Consider the following 19,227-nt stretch of genomic DNA (forward strand, 5'->3'; position numbering starts at 1 on the left):
TTTATACAAATCCCTTTAAGTCATTTCAAAAACTTCCTCCATAGATGAAAAGCTTCAAAAATCTAATTAGCAAACTTCCAGTTGAGCAGAAGCTTTAACTTTATGCCTATTTATTCTCATATTCTGCAAGTTATTTATGGAATACCAAGCAAGGAAATCCCACCTGCCCACCACACCAGTTAGCGGATTCTCTTGGGCAATCTACTATGCATCCTGTAACATGATCATCCTTGACTTCTCTTCTATGGTCATTATTCTGCAACATTATCATGAAGTTAACTTCATGATAATTTGCTTCTGTTTGCTCAGGTTTATCCTAGTAGTATTTCCAAAGCTGAATGGTGCATTTTAAATTTGGGAGTAAGAAAATTCCAATGCTTTAGGACTTGAGACATCAGGTAGTTAAAAAACATCACTACTTGAGTGTACTTAAGATGTGGATTCTCACACTAAATATAGTAAAACTCTGATTAACTATCATCTTATGGTCTACCATCTCCCTGTGACTCCAATGTTTATTTAAGGTAGTGTTCCACAACAGTGCAACTCCAATGGGATCCCACCATTAAGCACATCTTTCCCTCCCCCCACCCCCGCTTTCCACAGGGATCGCTCCCTACGCGACTCTCTTGTCCATTCGCACCCCCCCCCCCATCCCTCCCCACTGATCTCCCTCCCGGCACTTATCCTTGCAAGCAGAACAAGTGCTACACATGCCCTTACACTTCCTCCCTTACCACCATTCAGGGTCCCAGACAGTCCTTCCAGGTGAGGCGACACTTCACCTGTGAGTCAGCTGGGGTGATATACTGCGTCCGGTGCTCCCGATGTGGCCTTCTATATATTGGCAAGACCCAACGCAGACTGGGAGATCGTTTTGCTGAACACCTACCCTCTGTCCGCTAGAGAAAGCAGGATCTCCCAGTGGCCACACATTTTAATTCCACATCCTATTCCCATTCTGATATGTCTATCCACAGCCTCCTCTACTGTAAAGATGAAGCCACACTCAGGTTGTAGGAACAACACCTCATATTCCGTCTGGGTAACCTCCAACCTGATGGCATGAACAATGACTTCTCAAACTTCCGCTAATGCCCCACCTCCCCCTCGTACGCCATCCGTTATTTATTTATATACACACATTCTTTCTCTCTCTCTCTCCTTTTTCTCCCTGTCCCTCTGACTATACCCCTTGCCCATCCTCTGGGTTCCCCCCCCCCTTTTCCTTCTCCCTGGGCCTCCTGTCCCATGATTCTCTCATATCCCTTTCGCCAATCAACTGTCCAGCTCTTGGCTCCATCCCTCCCCCTCCTGTCTTCTCCTATCATTTTGGATCCCCCCCCCCACTTTGAAATCTCTTACTAGCTCTTCCTTCAGTTAGTCCTGACGAAGGGTCTCGGTCCAAAACGTCGACTGTACCTCTTCCTAGAGATGCTGCCTGGCCTGCTGCGTTCACCAGCAACTTTGATGAGTGTAACTACTGTGAAGTTTCTACAAGATGACCTTTGCAGAAATATGCATTTGTCTGCGATATTTATTCCTGCTGCTTGCCTCAAGTGTTAAAACAGCGTGTACAAACAGAAACATCTGTGTCTTTATGTTCTTAATAACATTCAACCACCCCCCCCCCATTGTACAAAGAACACATGCAAGTTACCAGACTAACAATCTGATAGCCAGATTTCTACCCTAACAATCCAAAAAGTTCAAATCCCACCATGTTGAATATAGACCAGTTTCAGTAATGGCAATTAATAAACCACAGATATTGTAAAAGTCCATAGGGTTAACTAATGATCTTCAGGGAAGTCTGTCAACTTTACCAGTCTGATTTATAAACTGACTCTAGAGCTGAATCAACTGTTACCTGAACTGGCCTGACAATTGCCTCAGTTGTATTATAGTCAAATGTGTCTCACCAGGGCAATGAAGTATGGTAACAAGAGAGAAGAGGCTGTGGTGTGGAGCACTGTGTGGATTTCTTCTAGGTACTTTGCTTTCTTCCCACATGCAAAGGTGTACAGTTTGCTAGGTTAATTGCTTGCTGTAAATTCCCACTAGGGTGCTGGTGAGTGGCAGAATCAGGGGATGGGAGGTATATGTTAATGAGGATAAGAGAATAAAACCAAAATAGTGTAAATTGGTGGTTGATAGTCACTACCGGTTCTCTATGTTGATCTGTCTATCACTCACTCTGTTGACAGGTAAATTCATAGTTCATTTATTGGACAGCCAAAATAAACTAGACAAAATATTACCACCACAACTGTTTATTTCAACATGTACACAAAAGACAAACGCTTCTATAAGATCACACAATAGCAATTCAATAGGGAACTTTGACACTAAACCATTAAATATTAATATTACCATCTTTATTGAAAATACAAAAGCCTCCACTATCAAAAGATACAAACCAGATACTGCTCAACGGTGACATACGCACATCTAAAATCAAGAGGATTCATACAAACACAAGCACAAGTTACAGCAGTAAATTTCCACATATATTTGAAGAATACACATGGCAATAAATACTGATCGCATTGTACACTTTGAAATGACATTGAGACATACCAGCTTTACATTCACAAGAATAGTTTAACTCTGAATCACAACAATATTTATACACACACAAAACAATAAACAGTATTATTCAATATATTACCACTACACATAATACTTCCTTGTTAGAATTAATCTAGTACTTGATTTGAGGTATGTTCCAAAACAAACTAAGAAAAGTGCATTATGAAAAATAAAAGCCAAACATGGAATACTTGACAATGCAACAAATGATTTCCATTTATAGAACTTGGGGTTTTGACAGATCACCGTTTCTTTTACAGGATGCTCTCCCGTTCTTCTCCGTAGGAATCACTGGGACCAACTACATGTAGCTCAGTTGAGGTGCTACTCTTTGTGTGCTTAATAAAATTTGAAGGAACTTTGGAAGCAAGGCACCGCTTCATACCTAGCCCTCGCAGGTTGTCATTCTTGAATGAAGCTGAATACATATCATTCTGGACTGGTGCTTTATTCATTGCAGAGCCTGGTGTAGGATGGACAACTTGAGATGCATTTTTTCCCAAGTGCTCAAGGTCACCGGCTGTTTCCAAATATTCTTTTGTCTCATTTTCATCTGCATTCTGCAACCTAGAAGCATTACTGTTGTTATTCAGGGTCTCTGTGCTTGCTGTTCTGTTCAGGTTGGTTACATTATATGCTTTGTGAGATACAGGCCAGTTTTCCTCGGGACTGCTGGCTAACAGACTGCATTCAGAGGTTGAACCACTGGGGCTCTTCTTATCCTCAGAACAGATAGACATACGAGCAACACTTGGGTCTTGTAGGCCACTTAGACTGTTTGGAATACCTCGCTTATCTTTGGATGGATCATCCTCCAATTCAATCAAATTTGTTTTCTCCAACTGGCTGTCTTCTGTTTCATCATGGAGTGAGTGGTTTGGTGAACTCTCACTGGATCTAACCCCAGAGTCTGATGAATCCTTTTTGTCAAGCATAGCATCAGACAGATATTCCTTTGACTTGATCAGGGATTTAATAGCAGCATTTGCATGATCAGTAGAATTAGTTTGTTTTTCATTCTTCACCTTTGTTGTTCCATCTTTAAGAAGTGGCGTGTAATCTGCTTCTTGGCCTGATTCATCCTCTTCACTGGGTAGTTTCCGATACTGCAAGCCCTTAATTGTTAAATCGGTTCCTTGGAAGATCATCACTTTGTCTGAAGATTCCTTTCTAGACAGCAGCTTAATTGTTGAGGCATCTGGCCTTTCATCTTCTTCAGTAATGGGATCCAACAGAGATGGATCAGCTGTAGAAACAGTGGAAGACGGATAATCACAATGATCATCTGTAGAAGACTTACCTGCACGTAAAACTGTTTCTCTTTTTCCTGTAAAGGATTTTTTGTCATTGTTTTCTTTCTGTTCACCATCTTGTTCTGAACTAGACTGAAAGGTTGTTATGCTTTGCCCCATAAAAAACTGACCAGCACTATGCGAAGTAGAGAGATGAGATTCTTCAGTAATGGCAGCTGTGGAGCAGGATGGACCATCTAGCTGTGCCATCTGTGCAATATATTCTTTGTAGGCATCTCTGTACTCAGCCTGCTGCTTATCTGTGAGCCTGGAGAGGCCATTAGATTCCAGAGAGTTGATACTTGAAACACTTGGCGTCCTTTGAGGCTGTAGTTAGGAGAAAAAGACTCATTATCAATATTTGTTTATATATATGGTAATAATCATATCAATTTAAAATACATTTTTAACTTTTAATCATATACAGTGAATTCCCATTAATTGGGCCATCAGTTAATCGGGGCAGCTGCTTATTTAGGGAAACTCTTAAAGAACATAATTGAGAACATAGCCAGAATCAGTTTGCTTCTTTGGGACACTCTGCCCCTTAATCGGAGCAGGAGATTGTTGTTGAACACTTTATATCTAGAGTCAGACGCATATACTTGCGTGTCCATTATAGATAGATAGATAGATATACTTTATTGATCCCGAGGCATTAGACACTACACTATACTTAAGAGTTTTTAAATAGTTTCAACTGCATGCACTTATATTAAAAATCAATGATTTTGTCACCAATAGCTGACGAGAAATAAACAGCAAAATAATTTGGAACCGTTTTGCTCACTGCAGTTTCAAGAAGTCAGGCTTAGAGATGCCAGAAACGGCCAGAGTGAAAATGAAACAATTGTACTACTTCAACAAACTGGGAACCACAAAGAATTAAATTACAATGAAAAAGAAGATTTGGAGGATGCCATTGTGAAAGTATTGTATGAAGGCAGTCCATTATCTACACTATGTGTCCGCGCTGATTTTGTTTGTTTACAGTCAATCAAAAGAACACGTACACTGGATGAATTTCTCCGCCAATAACTATTAGGAACTAACACACAGCTTTATAACACTATAGCAGTATTGACAGTATTCCAATTTGTTCTGTATTTCATTTAAGTACATAATTTCTTACTCAGTTAAAATTAGTTCGTCATTTTTTTAAAAAATATACCTTTTTAACTATTTCCATGAATCTTCAGCTAATTGGGGCAAATGCTTAATTGGGCCAAAATTGGTCCTGAAGTGTCCCAACTAACCTGAATTCACTGTACTAGAAAATGGTAAGTAGAAATTTATCCTGTCAACTGCAAACAGATAATTTCAGATGCAGAGAACACCACACAAAATGCAACTAAAGTGTGCATTTAGAGGCATCCATAGTTGACTTTTTAATGTGTGCATTCACCCCAGTTCCAATTTCCTGCACTATTACTGTATCTTTAAAACCCCTTAATGTTTAGGAATATATTCATTATTACTACGAGTTTTCCCAACAATTCGCCCTCCACAATTTTCTTGGGTCGAGAATTCTGAATATTAACTATCTTTTGAGTGAAGAAACTACTCCTCATCTCAGACCTGAATAGCTCATCTTCTAATTTAAGACAGTAATACTCATTTCCAGACATAAGAAAGTGAGGTTTATCCAACGTGTTGTGCTCCTGAACAGCCTACCAATTTCCACTCAGCTATAAACAATCTCCTTCAATCAGGAATTAGACCCAACAATTGTAGGTTTGTCTCATACACATATCTCACAGTTTGTGCATGTCTGCATTCAGCCATGAGAGTCTGGACAGTTGGCGACTAGGCATGGGGCTTCAAAGTTCCTTAGTTGTTAGGGATGCTTCAGGAAGCTCGGCTACCAGAGAATAGAGTGTTTTGGGTCAGCAAGATAGGTCTCCACATTCAAAGCCAGCAAGTAAGGGAATGTGGTGACCACTAAATGCAGCTGTAGTCTGCAGACCCACAGCTTCAACACCTGGCCCATTATTTATTTGCTATCCAAACTTCCACCCAATTAGCATAATAGCATTAAGCTATTCCTTTCAATGTAGCTTCTTTCAAACTTTACAGAAATAAACATCTTAAAATGGGCATTTATCACCATGCTTAACTATTAAAACATATTACAGAATGTAGAGTATGGTATGTTTTTGTATTAGGGTAAATAAAGTTCACTTGCTTGCTTGTTTATATTTGTGTTCCAGCTTTTAGAAAGATCTGTACCTGGACACTCAAATCTATTCACTCCTCCCAGGTTTTGCCAAGGAGGAAACAGTTTGAGTGATCTTATTAAACCAATGTAAATTCCATCAGACTTCGATACATAAAACTCCACCCACTATAGTTTTGTTTTGCAACCTAAATTAGTTTGTGTCTTCGGTGTATATCCAAGTATGCATGGCTCAATGCCAGTAACGGATTGTGAAGAGGATGTAGAGAGGCTTCAGGAGGATATGGATAGGATCTGTGAATGGGAAAGGGTATAATGTGGAAAATATGAGGTCATGTATTTTGGTAGAAAATAGAAGGCAGAGTACTTTTGAAATAACAAGAGATTGAACAGTGTTGACATTAAGAGTGACAAGGGTCCTAGTATGTGAATCACTGCAAAGTGAGAAGGAGGTGCAGCATACAATTGGAAGAGAAGCTATATGTAGGCATCAATTGCAAACTTAATTTCGGTGAAAGCACAGTTGGTATTTTGTCTATTGTTTCTGTACCCAAGGAAGGACATGTTTGTGATAAGGGAGTGCCACAAGGGTTCGTCAGATTAATTTTTGGAATGGAATGATTGCCTTATGAAAATGCATAATGCAGACTGGCCCTGTACTCTCTTGAATTCACAAGAATGAGAGGTTCAGGCAAAAGGGACTGATTATAGTTAATTATTTGGTCAAAAGACAAACAACCAACTATAACTTAACTAATAGTGGTCAGAGAATTATACAGCACGGAATCAGACCTTGCAACCCAACTGGTCCACACCGACTAAGCTGCCCATATAAGCGAGTCCGATTTGCCAGTCTTAGGCCCATAACCTTCCAAACCTTTATAATCCATGTACCTGTCCAACTGTCTTTTTTGTTCCTCTGGCAACTCACTCCACATAGATAACACCTGTTGTGTCAAAACATTGTCCCTCAAGTTCCTAAAAAATCTTATCACTCTCACCTCAAACACATGCTCTCTAGGTTTAGATTCTCCAGCCCTGGGAAAATGATGGTTGTATTCACTGCATCTATGCCTTTCATGATTTTATGCACCTCTATAAGATCACCACTCAGTCTTCTATTCTCCAAGGAATAAAGTCCTAGCCTCCCCTTTAACTCTGCACAGTAAAGATTTACGACAATGTTGCCAGAAAATAAGAACATGACTCTTTACAATTTTACATCTTTCATATAGCAGAGTGACCAGAACTGAACATACTATTCCAAGTGCAGCCTCACCAGTCTCCTGTACAAAGACACTATGACCTCCCAACTTTCATACACAAGGCTCAGATTTTGAAAGCCAGTATGCTAAAAGCCTTCTTCACCATCCTGTCTACCTGCAACCCCACGTTCAGTGAAACCATGTACTCCAAGGTGCCTGCTCTACAACATTCCCCAAGGCCCTGCCATTTACTGTGAAAGTTCTAACCAGATTTCACTTTCCAAAATGCAGCACCACACACTTGTCCAAATTAAACGTTATTTGCCATTCCTTGGCCCACTTACTCAGCCAATTATGATCTCCCAATGGCCTTAAAATCAGTTTCATTGTCCACTATACCACTTATTTTAGTGTGCCTTGTACATTCTTATCCAAATTGTTGATGTAGATGAAAAACAATGGGCCCAGCACTGAACTCTGAGGCACACCACTAGTCACTGGCTTCCAGTCTGAGAAACAACCTTTCACCGTCACCTTTTGCTCTATACAAACGAGCTATTTGTGTATCCAATTAGTCTATTAGCCAGCTTTCCCTGGATTCTATGTGAATTAACCTTCCAAACAGCCTAACACATGAAACTTTATCAAAGACCTTACTGAAGTCCATATAAACTCTGTCAACAGCCCTGCCTGCAGTTTTTTTTAAATATGTGACCAGAAAATCAATCATATTTGTAAGACACGATCTTCCATGAACAAAGACATGCTTACTACCCCAATAAACTAGTTTTTCCAGGTGTACATATATCTTATCCCTCTACTTACCACAGATGTTAGACCTACTGGCATCTAGTTCCCAGGTTTTTCTTTGCCACCATTCTCAAATAAAGGCACAATATTTGCTCTCGCCCATGGCTAATTTGCTCTTGCCCACATATCTGTGATGTAGGCATAAAGCGCCAAGTGGCCTTGGCCTGCTTCCATTCTTACTTCCTATCAGAAAAGAAGAGTTCAGGGACAGTTGATCTGTTACTAACCTGCCAACCAGAATTGGAGTGTCTTACTGGTTCTTCAATATCAACAGCTCTCAATTCCTCAAAGCTGAAACTTAAGCTGAAGGTTTCCTGTGGTGAATGGCCAGGAACTTCAGTGTTTCCTGCAAAATCATTGTTGGTTGCATGAAGATTGGAGCGATCAGGTTGCGCTGGAACATTTTCACCAGCAGCTCTCATTTCCTCCTGAAGTACCTGTGTATCCAAATGTCGCATCTCAAACACCTTGGAAAAGATTAAACAAATGGAGGTCAATTAATTATTTATTTACTGGACTACAATATATTCTATTACTGGGCCTCAGTACCTCCTTGTGCAACTGAAACCATGATTTCCAGTCAGTTCAGATTGGCAACATCTCCTCCACAATCACCAACAGCACACGTGTACCACAAGGTTGTATACTTAGCCCGCTTTTCTACTTACTTTATACTTAGGACTATGAGGTCAATTACATTTCCAATGCCATATTTAAGTTTGATGACACCAGTTGTTGACTGAATCAAAAGGTGGTGAGAGGGAGATTGAAAATATGGCTGAATGTTGCCACAACATCTTACTCAACATCAGCAACACCAAAGAGCTGATTTTTTGACTACAGGAGGAGGAAACTAAAGGTCCATGAGCGAGTCAGGGCATCAGAGGTGGAGAAACTCAGTAACTTTAAACTCCTCAACATTATCATTTCAGACGATCTGTCCTGGGTCCAGCACGCAAGTGCCATTACAAAGAAGGCATGACAGCGCTCTATGTTCTTAGAAGCTTATGAAGATTGAGCATATCATCTAAAGCTCTGACAAACTTTGAAAAGCCTACAAAAGGTAGTGGATACAGCCCAGTCCATCACGGGTTAAGCCCTCCTCACCTTTGAGCACATCTATAAAGGAGTGCTGCCACAAGCATGAAGGAGCTCCACCATCTAGGCCGTGCTCTCTTCTCGCCGCTGTGATCAGGAAGGAGGTACTGGAGCCTTAGGGCCCAGGTTCAGCAAGAGGTATTACCTCTCAACCATCAGGCTCCTGAATCAGAGCGGATATCTTCACTCATCCCAGCACTGAACTCATTTCACAACTGATGGACTCACTTTCAAGGACTATACAACTCACTTTCAATATTTATTATTATTGTTTTTCTTTATTTGCACACTTTGTTGTCTTTTGCATATTGGTTGTTTGTCTCTGTCGCTGTTTGTGTGCTGTTTTTCCATTGACTCAATATTGTTTTCTTAGTACTTACTGTGAATATCCACAAGAAAATGAATCTCAGGGCAGCATATGGTGACATACACAGTACCTATATACATGTACTTCGATAATAAATTTATTTTTACTTTTCACTTTATATTCTATCCCAGTTTACGAAAGCAAGTATCAGTGTGCTTTCTTGACCATCTTATCTATGTGTGCTGCTGCCTTCAAGCTCTCTCTGTTCTCAGTAAGTTTTAAGATTCATTGTGTATATCCTAACCTCATAGGTCCTTGCAATGTACATCACTTTCATATCTTTTTAGGATTAAATCCCATTGAGAAAAGATTACCCTCTTCACCATCAACACCACTTGAGCAATACTTCAAAATCAGTTGATACCAGATGTGAACACAATTTTTTAAAAACACACTCAACAGAAGGCCAGTGCAGTGCAGTGAATTTATAGAGCACTTTTAAATGTTAAGTCATCCTAGGCAATTCACAGTAATGTCAAAAAAAATTGCTATCACATTACATAGGAGATAATACTACAGAACGTGGACAAATACAAGGATTTTCAGGTGAAAAGTAAATGGAGAGAGCGAGAGAGAGAGAGCGAGAGAGCGAGAGAGATAGATATTGATTGATTAAGTGACAGCATTTCAGAGCTCTGGCCTTTGACAGTTGAAGCCCCTGCTGCCAATAGTGGTATGATTAAAATTGGAGACTAGCAAAAGTACAGAACTGCAGGAATGCTGCATCTTAGAAAGTTACAGGAATCAATGTAGAGGTGATAACCGAAAATAAGAGCTGTAAGATAGTGGCTTTGCTGATAGTGTGATAGATTAGCATGCACAAAATGCCGGAGGAACCCTGCAGGTTAAGCAGCATCTGACCTGATGTGCTGAGTTCCTCCAGCATTTTGTGTGTGTTACTCTGGGTTTCCAACGTCTGCAGAATCTATTGTGTATCTGATAGATTAATACAAGTGAGGAAATGAGCAACAGAGCTCTGATTGACTGAAACCTAGATAGGGTGAAATGAGGGAGAATTGATTAGGAATTAAAAACAGGCTTTTTCCATTATCAAGCTTTTAAACCTATTAAATCAAATGAAAACTTTCTATGTGAGATTTCAAAGTAATGGTGTAAGGAGTTTTGAAGAGTTGACACCATTGAATTAAAGTTATCATACCATATTTCTAAAAAGCTGCCAATCACCAAAATTCATGCTTAATTCTTTCTTCAATTCATCCAGATTGCACTGAACTAATACTCTTCCATTAATGTTTGCCTGAACAAAGAAAGAACAATAGAATTAAAACTAAGGTTTACATCAGCAAAAACTGATTTTTCATTTAAAATGAGTCATGGACAATGTGCCCTTGCAAAAAAAGTAAATGTTATACATTGGATCAACTGACCAGACTATGAGAGCATCAAAATATAGAAATATCGTTTGGGATTGGTCCTGTCTTTTGTACTCTTCTATCCTGAGATTACGTGGCTGACTGATGAGCCTCGCATTCAAAATGTGCAGCTTAAGCAGCACAATAATATTTCCACACCCCCATCCTTCTGCATAACTTATAAAATGATTCTACACAATTACAAATATACAATGATTAAAAGGACGTAAATGCAACTTTAATTAATTAATAATTTTAACTAATTCTCATGGCACAATTCACAATAAAACAGACAATTTTATGTTGATATACCATCAAATATATGCAAAGTATTGATAGAGGAATATACCATTAGAGAACAGAATATTAAGTAAAAGATTACATTAGAACTTAAGTTGTGAGGAGATTTCTAGAAAGGAATGCATTAGTTCAAGCATTCAGCATTCTAGCACTATTAAAATGCTAAATATGTAAAATAAGCAGTATTAAAAAGCACTCACAAAATGAAATCAAGCACAAAATATTATTTCGGTCACTAGCTGAAAAGTTTTCTGCTTTCTTATATGAAACAAAGATCAAGTTACTTTTGTTAGCATTCTTCATTTGAATCTATGGAAAATCTTTAGAGTTCTTTAGATCTGAAAGACCTATACCTTACCAGGTCTCTAACTTTTCAATGAAATCAGTTAAGCAATGAATGATGAGTGTCATGGAAAAATCCAGATGCTCATACAAGTGAATGCAATACTGTGAGAAAGTTTGTATAATAGACTCCTCAATTACAAGCACAAATACCACTAAATGGGACAATCTGCAATGAGGTTTAAACACTTATCTCTGATAAAGACATGAGAAGGAGACTCGGCCCTACGAGAAGCTGAAGCTAACTTCAAGGTAATTGAACATTACACAATTCCTACCTTTTTGATAGTGCAAATGTACTGAAGGAGCATGGCTTGGTCAATTCCTTCCAGTTGTCGAAGTTTTTCACAAATAGCATCCACATTCATTGAACTGAGTGGAGCGGTAGAACAAGCTGCTACAATAGAATTTGCCACCTATTAGACAAGAAAACATCAAAATGTGCAATTTAATTATATAGCAATTTTAAACAATCTCTTCTTACCTGAAAAAAATACAGCATTGCTTTAGTCATCAACTGTGCATTTCCAGGTTGAAGTTTCAAGTTTCCCCCCCAATGCTAAGTACAGATTTGCATACGGGAGGAAATGAAAACCAAATCAGGAGGCGAGTCCTTAGAATGGCTCAGATAGTGAAACATGTTTAAAGGGTGAACTCTGTAAACTGTCAAATTTCTAAACAGCTCAATAAGTATGAATAATGAAAAGAATTTTAATCACTTGAAATTTCTTAACGAAAAGGTTTTAGAAACCTTTAGATAAGAATACGCATTTCGCCTAAAATTATAATGAATAAAATGCATTAAAACAACATAGTTTTCATTAGACCAAATTAATGCGTGAATGCCTGAAGGACAGTAAATTAAGTGTATTAAAATAGGTGTTTTACCACTACTCTCTAATCCTCTAATTGGTACTAAAAATCCATCAGCAGAGCACACTGAAAATTTCCTTTCGAACACTTCGTGTTCTTTCAGTTTTAACAGTGCTGAGAAAGCTCTCATTACCAAGTAGTTAACATCAGCAAACTGTTCATATTTTAGATTTGCAAGGAACAAAAGTAGTCAGGTATTGAGAAAGTTTGTACTGTTACTCTTTTGTGAAATATACAGAAAATTATAATGTCCTCAGTATTTTTAATGTTATACTTCATTTTCTGATTTCTAACATCTGTGATATTTTGCTTTTGGATTAATGTCCAAATTATCTCAGATTCTCGAAGCTGGCATTAATTGCTTAAAAATCAAAAAGTATCAGTTTCTCAGTGCTGCTTTCCACTTGTCTTGATAAGCGAAAATATACTAACTACATCTTGATAAATGTGAAAGCTATTTTCCATAATTTCATGCTTAAACTGTGTTCAAAGAATGGCAACATTGTTATAGATAATACTTTTCACTGAAGTGGCAAAAGAGTACAAACTAATTGAACACAACAGAAATACACAATACTAGCATAATTTCATCACTTAATTTTGTGCTCTATGTCTTTTTTTAAAAACTGCTACACTTACCTGTTTCATCGATTCAGATGTCCAGCAATACTTGAAAGAACACTACACAGCTCTAACAATCATCATAGCTAGACATTTAGAAAATGCCCGTTTTGCAAATGCACACGCACACACAAAAAAATGCTGGTCTTTGTGGTCATCAAACTCCAAGCAAAAAAAAACTGGCCAATCTCATGCCCAAGCATATGCATAATATATAACAGTAAGCCATTTTTTTCTTGACAAATACACACACCAACATCCCTTGCCAAATCCATTTTCTCCAGCCATGCATGTATAAAGCCGAGAAATGAGTGGCTTACTCTCCAAAATCTATATTGCTTGTGCTACCACAACATGAAATAAAAGCATCCAGTCAAGTCTTTCTAATCCCCCAAATTCTTCCAAAAAAAAATCAATCAACTGCCATCTTTGAACAGCTCCAATTAGCAATTTGGTTTGAATTGGGAGAGACAACCCATATCCACTAGACTGAATATATTTTAATTATCAGAAATAGCATTATAAGCAATATCAAAGGTCAATAATGACCAATAATGTGGACAACTTGCACATAATAGAGCACTTATGGCTTGAGATTTTTGTGTCCCTTGTTGAAATGTATACTACAGTATGAAATAGATCACTTCTATATTGTGAAGATTTGTGGTTTATAGTTAATATTTTCAATTCATTTGTTTTAAATTACAATTGTGAATTACTAACAGGTTGAAGCATTAACAAAAAGAAAAAAAAAATCACATTACATGCAAAAGGCTTGTTAATCTGATCTGCAAGCAGTCTTATAGTTAGTAAGGCAGCATAACACAAATTGTTAATAATTCAGCAACAAAAGTAGCTGCTTCATGAATCATTCACTCCAGGAGTACACAGGGATGTTTTTGTACCTGTTCTAATTTAAGCTGCATAGGAGAAAAGAAGAAATAGAGGTAAAATCTGTCAAAAACTACAAAAAGAGAAGAAGAAATTGACTACAAGATAATCCAAATGGTTTTCATTCAGCATTGGCTTGCTAATTCATTCAACGTGGAAGTTTGCAATTTATTATCATTTCATTCTGTAACACCTAGTGACATACTGCCTGCCATTCTACAATAAAAGGTGCTTTGAGTATATGAAAAGCACTTCAAAATTATTTCTTTAAATCACTAAACAAAAAGGAGCTAAGAAATGTCCATTTCTGAAAGATATCAAAATACTATGGCATTGTTAAGAGTCAGCCCTCTTAGCACTTAGCTTTACTAATGTACAGTAAAAGAATAATGCCAAATGTAAATTAAAAGCAAAAATGCCTGAGAAATTACAGATTTACTAAAGTGGTTGTACATTAAGTTCATGTTTGAAAGATGAAGTAGTTCAATGAACAAAGTACATTCACAAGCACTTCCACATTTACACATGTGGAAATTAATCCAAGCAGAACCTGTGCAATAATAACAGTATACAACTGCTGACACACAAAATATTTAATTACTATATTTACAGACATTAAGATCTCTATCATCCTTACTTAAGATGATATACTACATTTGAAATAACATTCCTACAAAATTTACAGAAGGCCATTTTTAAAATCACAAAATCCTGATTTGACAGAGTACAAAAGAATTCATGTCTTTGGAAACCTATTTGAACACAGACAGAAAATAATAATTAAGAAGCTCTATATTTACAAATAAGTATGTACAGAATGAAGAGATATGGACCATGTACAAGCAGAAGGGTTTTGTTTAATCACACATTATTAGTTTAATTATTTTAGCACAACATACTTCTTCCTGTGCTGTTCTATGTTTTAGATAAACATGGCTTGGGGATATGCATGCAAGTTGTATACACACACAGACCATTGATAATATAAGTCAAAGTAATAAGGGAGCCTTCACAAACTTCCCAATTCTGTTGCTGACAAACAGAATTACATTGGAGGAACAGAAGAAAAATATCTATGTTTTTATTATAAGGTTGTATTCCAGTCAGCAAGTGGAATATTCCATCATGTAGACAAATAACGTGCTAAATCATTTGTTAAGAGGAGGAAGATGAAATCAGCAAAAGGAAGGAAGATGCAAAAATTTTTGCCAATGTCAAAGGATTTTTGGGAAAATTAAAGCTTTAACTATGACTTGCAGAGCTATATAAATAATGGCAATATATTTCAATATATTTAAACAGACAATTTTAATATCCATTATGGAATTTTCACACTCAAACTTTCTTAAAGTCAGGAACTTGTACTAGAGCACTACACAAGTAATGTTGACCTCTTGGTACTTTTGTCACCCGCTTGGTCTTACAGTGTGAAACTGCATTGTGATTGCTGATTAACCATAATGTTATCCTGTTATTACCCCAATATTCACATATTTTCTTGCATTGCTGGGCATACATTAGCTACAGATGTAATAATTTGTTTTTGAATAACATCAAATTATCCATTACAGTGCTTTATTTTCCTTATTCAAGCATTGGTAATACATCCAAATCACAATCCGATGTTACAATAATACATTACTTCCCAGCTCTTGTAACTACTGTAGTTCAATATTTTTCCTTTTAATGTCCATAAAATGTATCTTAATAAAGATTTTGAACACACCATTACCACACTCCAAATTCATAATATATCAATATTCAAAAATATTGATTAAGCGAATGTGCACAAATTATTTAAAACCCCATAAAAGCAAGCAACTGTGACACCGAGTTTATTTTGAAAAGAAAATCAGTGGATAAAAAATTACCAAACACTGCATTACAAGTTTAATAGTCAAAACTGAATATAGCAGATTACAGGATCCATAATAAAGAAAGATAATCTGCAATAACTTTACAAATGTGATGAGTGATAACCAGACAGTAGAAACCTTATGGGTAAAATTAAGAAACCAAAAAAGATTTAAGGCTGCATGGGTTTCCTCAGTCAGCAGCTATAAGTGATAAAATCATTTAATGCAAGAGATCAGACATACATGGAGCAAAAGGCTGAGGTGGTTTTAGTGGGGACAAGGTAACATTTCAATGATCTGAAATAAAAACAGAAAATGCTGGTAATAGATCAAACTACATCTGTGGGAAGAGAAAGAAAGTTAATGCTTCAAGTTGAAGTCTCTTTGTCAGAACTGGGAAGGAACTTGTACCTACAGTACAAGTGGCCACAGAAACTATAGGTCAGAGTGAGAATTTGAAGAAGAATTAGTGGCAAGCAATAGGAAGCTCAGGGTAGTTCCTGTGGAATGAATGCAAAGTGGTCACCCAATGTAAACACAGAACACATAACACCAGAGTGGAAGTATAAGTGAACTGCTGTTTCACCTGGAAGGACTGCTTGAGTTCCTGGATGGTGGGAAGGAAAAAGATAAATGATAAATATTGCATTACTTAAAGTTGTAAGGGAAAAGAGCCACATGAATGGGAATGGTTGATGGGAACAGAAAAGTAAACCAGAGAGTAACAAAGAGAACAGAGGTGTATAAGAATTGAACATCCATAGTAAAGATGGATCTGCTGGGAACAGTGGATTTGAAACAGTCGAAGTGGTTGCGGACATCCCAAGTGTCATGCACATAGGGTAGGAAGAGACTGGACCAGAGGAGAAAAGATAAAATCAATGTAAGATAACAGCAGGTTGAATCAATGACTGTCAGTGCAGTCCAGTTTGTGGCTGCATCGTATTCAAATGCTACTGGTTAATTTGTTCCATACTTTACAATATTTAATATTAATGCATTCCTTATTTATGTGTGATTCATCTGTAGATTTTATCCTCATCTTCATAAGTTATCATGTATAAGGTGTGTTAAGTGTACTACTTTGCTTGACACCCAGGTCTGAAGAAATGTCTCATTTCTATATACATCATAAAATAAGTACTTCATTGATCCCGAGTGAGAAATTATTTCCTTACAGTAGCAACATTTAAAAACACACTTAGCAATAATAATAGTAGTAAATATAATTTTAATAAAGTACAGAATAATATGCACGATATTATCAGAGTTTACCATGGATATTATGTCCTAACTGCCTAGATAAGCAAACCTGGGCAGTACGATATTGAGAACAAGCTGCTGCCCTTCTAGCAAGCTCCCCCTCTCCACACATCCAATGAACCCAAAGGAACAACAGAGACCAATATAGTTTTGTACCAGCAGTGCCGCAGGAGTTGCCAGTCAGTATTGTACTTAGGGACTCCAGCTCCAGACTTTTCCCTCAGGGTCACCTCTGAAGTCTCCTGCCCCCATCCAAGTGGGTGTAGCCACAAGGTAGTAGAGGTTTGAGATCAAAGATTTCCTTCTCCTAGGTGAGCTGCCAACCACGGCTGACGGGCCTCATCTACCCAAAGCAACTGGTTTTTGAGATGCCAGTAACCTGCCTTTGCCCCTTCTCATGTCAGTAAAAATGGTTCTGCCGGCTTAGTAGCTAAACCACACTTGAAGGCCAGGAACCGGATTTGGTTGTCATAGGCTATAAGAGGTGCATGCTATCGGGAGCATTTAATAAGTAATGGGAGCTTGTTCCCATTACCACCCTTGGTTATAACAACCTTACGTGTACTTTGATAATAAATTTACTTTGAAAATGAATTTGAAGATCTGAGGGTTAATTTATCTATCTACACAGAGAGCTGTTGATAGCTGGAATACAGTTTCAGAGGTGGTGATCGAATCAGATATGAAAATCACATTTAAAGGCATTTAAACAGACACTAAACTAGGCAAGGCATAGAAGGATACAATCCAAATGTGAGCAAATGGGATTAGTATAGATGGGCAGAAAGGTCAGTAAAATGCGGAGAGCTGAAGGACAATTTCTGTGGCACACAACTCTATTACAATGAAGCTAAATAAGTCACTAGGAAGCAACATTGTCCTTCCTTGGTGGAGCGGAGAGCAGAGAGCTATTGAGAGAAACAGTGGTGTAACAGCAACAGTTTCAAGTCAGGTTAAACTTACAAGGATGTTGTTGGACCTGAGTTATAAGGGAAAGTTGAATAAGTTTGGGGCTTAATTCCCTAGAGTGTTGGCAAGATCTTGTAGAGTTATACTAAATTATGAGTGTAGGTATTGTAAATAAATACAGGTTCTTTACCTTAAGGTTGCGTGAGATTAGAAGAAGAGGCCATAGGTTTAGAGTGAAAGATGAAATATTTAAGGGGACCTGAGGGTGAACTTCTTCACTGAGGGTGAACAAGTGAGGAACACTGAGTGAGGAACAAGTTGCTAGCAGGGGTGTTGGATACAGGTTCAGTTGCAATATTTTAAAGTTTAGATAGCTAGATGGATAAGGGGGGGTATAGAAAGCTATGGTCCGGGCAGAAAAACAGGTTGCTGCGAACTAGACGGTCCGAAGGGCCAGGTTCTTTGCTTTAGTAGTGCACCAAATCTTCAATCCAGCTAGATTGCCTATTGGCACATTTGTAATACACTAAACATCTCTGAATCCAAAAGAAAAGTTGTTTGTCTTCAGTGGCTTCTGTTTCTGTATTTCTTGATAAGGTCATTCACTACTCCCAGCCCTCCATCCGAGCACAGATCTTCTCATGTTCTCTCTGCTATTCATCTACTTCCTCTGCAACATTACCCTTGTTTTATTTCAAACTTTCCCCAGTTCTGAGTTTATCATTCCTCTAAAATGTTAACAATGTTTCTTTCGCCACAGGTGTCACTAATGTGCTATTTTGCCATTTTCTGTATTGTAATCCACAAAGTTAATACTTATGCAATTGATACTTGCAAATGAACAAAAACAAATTAAATTCTAACCAAGTAATAATTAATCAATAACTATTACAACACAATTGTATTTTTTATTAAAAAGCTATTTTAATGATGAGTTAACTTGAAGCAACTCAAAACCGATCAACTACTTAACTACATATGGCCAACACTGCAACCACATACATCGTACCGACACAGTCAAAAGAGAGTGAAAAATATTGCTCAAAATGACTTTTTCTAATTAGTTTGGTATATCATAGTGGGAAAAAGCAGTAATATGCTACAACTCCACACCATATAACTACTCATTACCAGTGAGGTGTCTGTGGGGGAAGGAAGCCCCTCATCAGCAGCCTCCTCGATCACTTCCTGACAACAAGAAAATCATAATTTTGGGTAAACACACAAATCAAAAACAAATTATGTACACCTTGTACATT

At 37.7% G+C, this 19,227-nt stretch overlaps 1 protein-coding gene across 5 annotated transcripts in view; it reads right to left on the bottom strand.

Annotated features, from left to right (window-relative positions):
- Nucleotides 1-2,211: 2,211 nt before the first annotated feature.
- kidins220b (kinase D-interacting substrate 220b) overlaps nucleotides 2,212-19,227 on the bottom strand; it is a 95,788-nt gene continuing 78,772 nt past the window's right edge. For 2 of the 5 annotated variants that reach the window (XM_063038035.1, XM_063038028.1), the window contains 4 exons: nucleotides 11,834-11,971; nucleotides 10,700-10,798; nucleotides 8,303-8,542; nucleotides 2,212-4,211 (listed from right to left, as the gene is read on the bottom strand). In XM_063038035.1, coding sequence (XP_062894105.1) covers nucleotides 2,847-4,211; nucleotides 8,303-8,542; nucleotides 10,700-10,798; nucleotides 11,834-11,971 — 1,842 coding nt within the window. In that variant the 3' untranslated portion in view covers nucleotides 2,212-2,846. Of the gene's footprint in view, nucleotides 4,212-8,302; nucleotides 8,543-10,699; nucleotides 10,799-11,833; nucleotides 11,972-13,071; nucleotides 13,970-19,227 lie in introns of those variants that run through there. The other 3 variants (XM_063038060.1, XM_063038051.1, XM_063038044.1) reach the window with 2 other exon arrangements.

The sequence above is a fragment of the Mobula hypostoma genome, chromosome 2, assembly GCF_963921235.1.
Source record: "Mobula hypostoma chromosome 2, sMobHyp1.1, whole genome shotgun sequence".
Taxonomy (NCBI): domain Eukaryota; kingdom Metazoa; phylum Chordata; class Chondrichthyes; order Myliobatiformes; family Myliobatidae; genus Mobula; species Mobula hypostoma.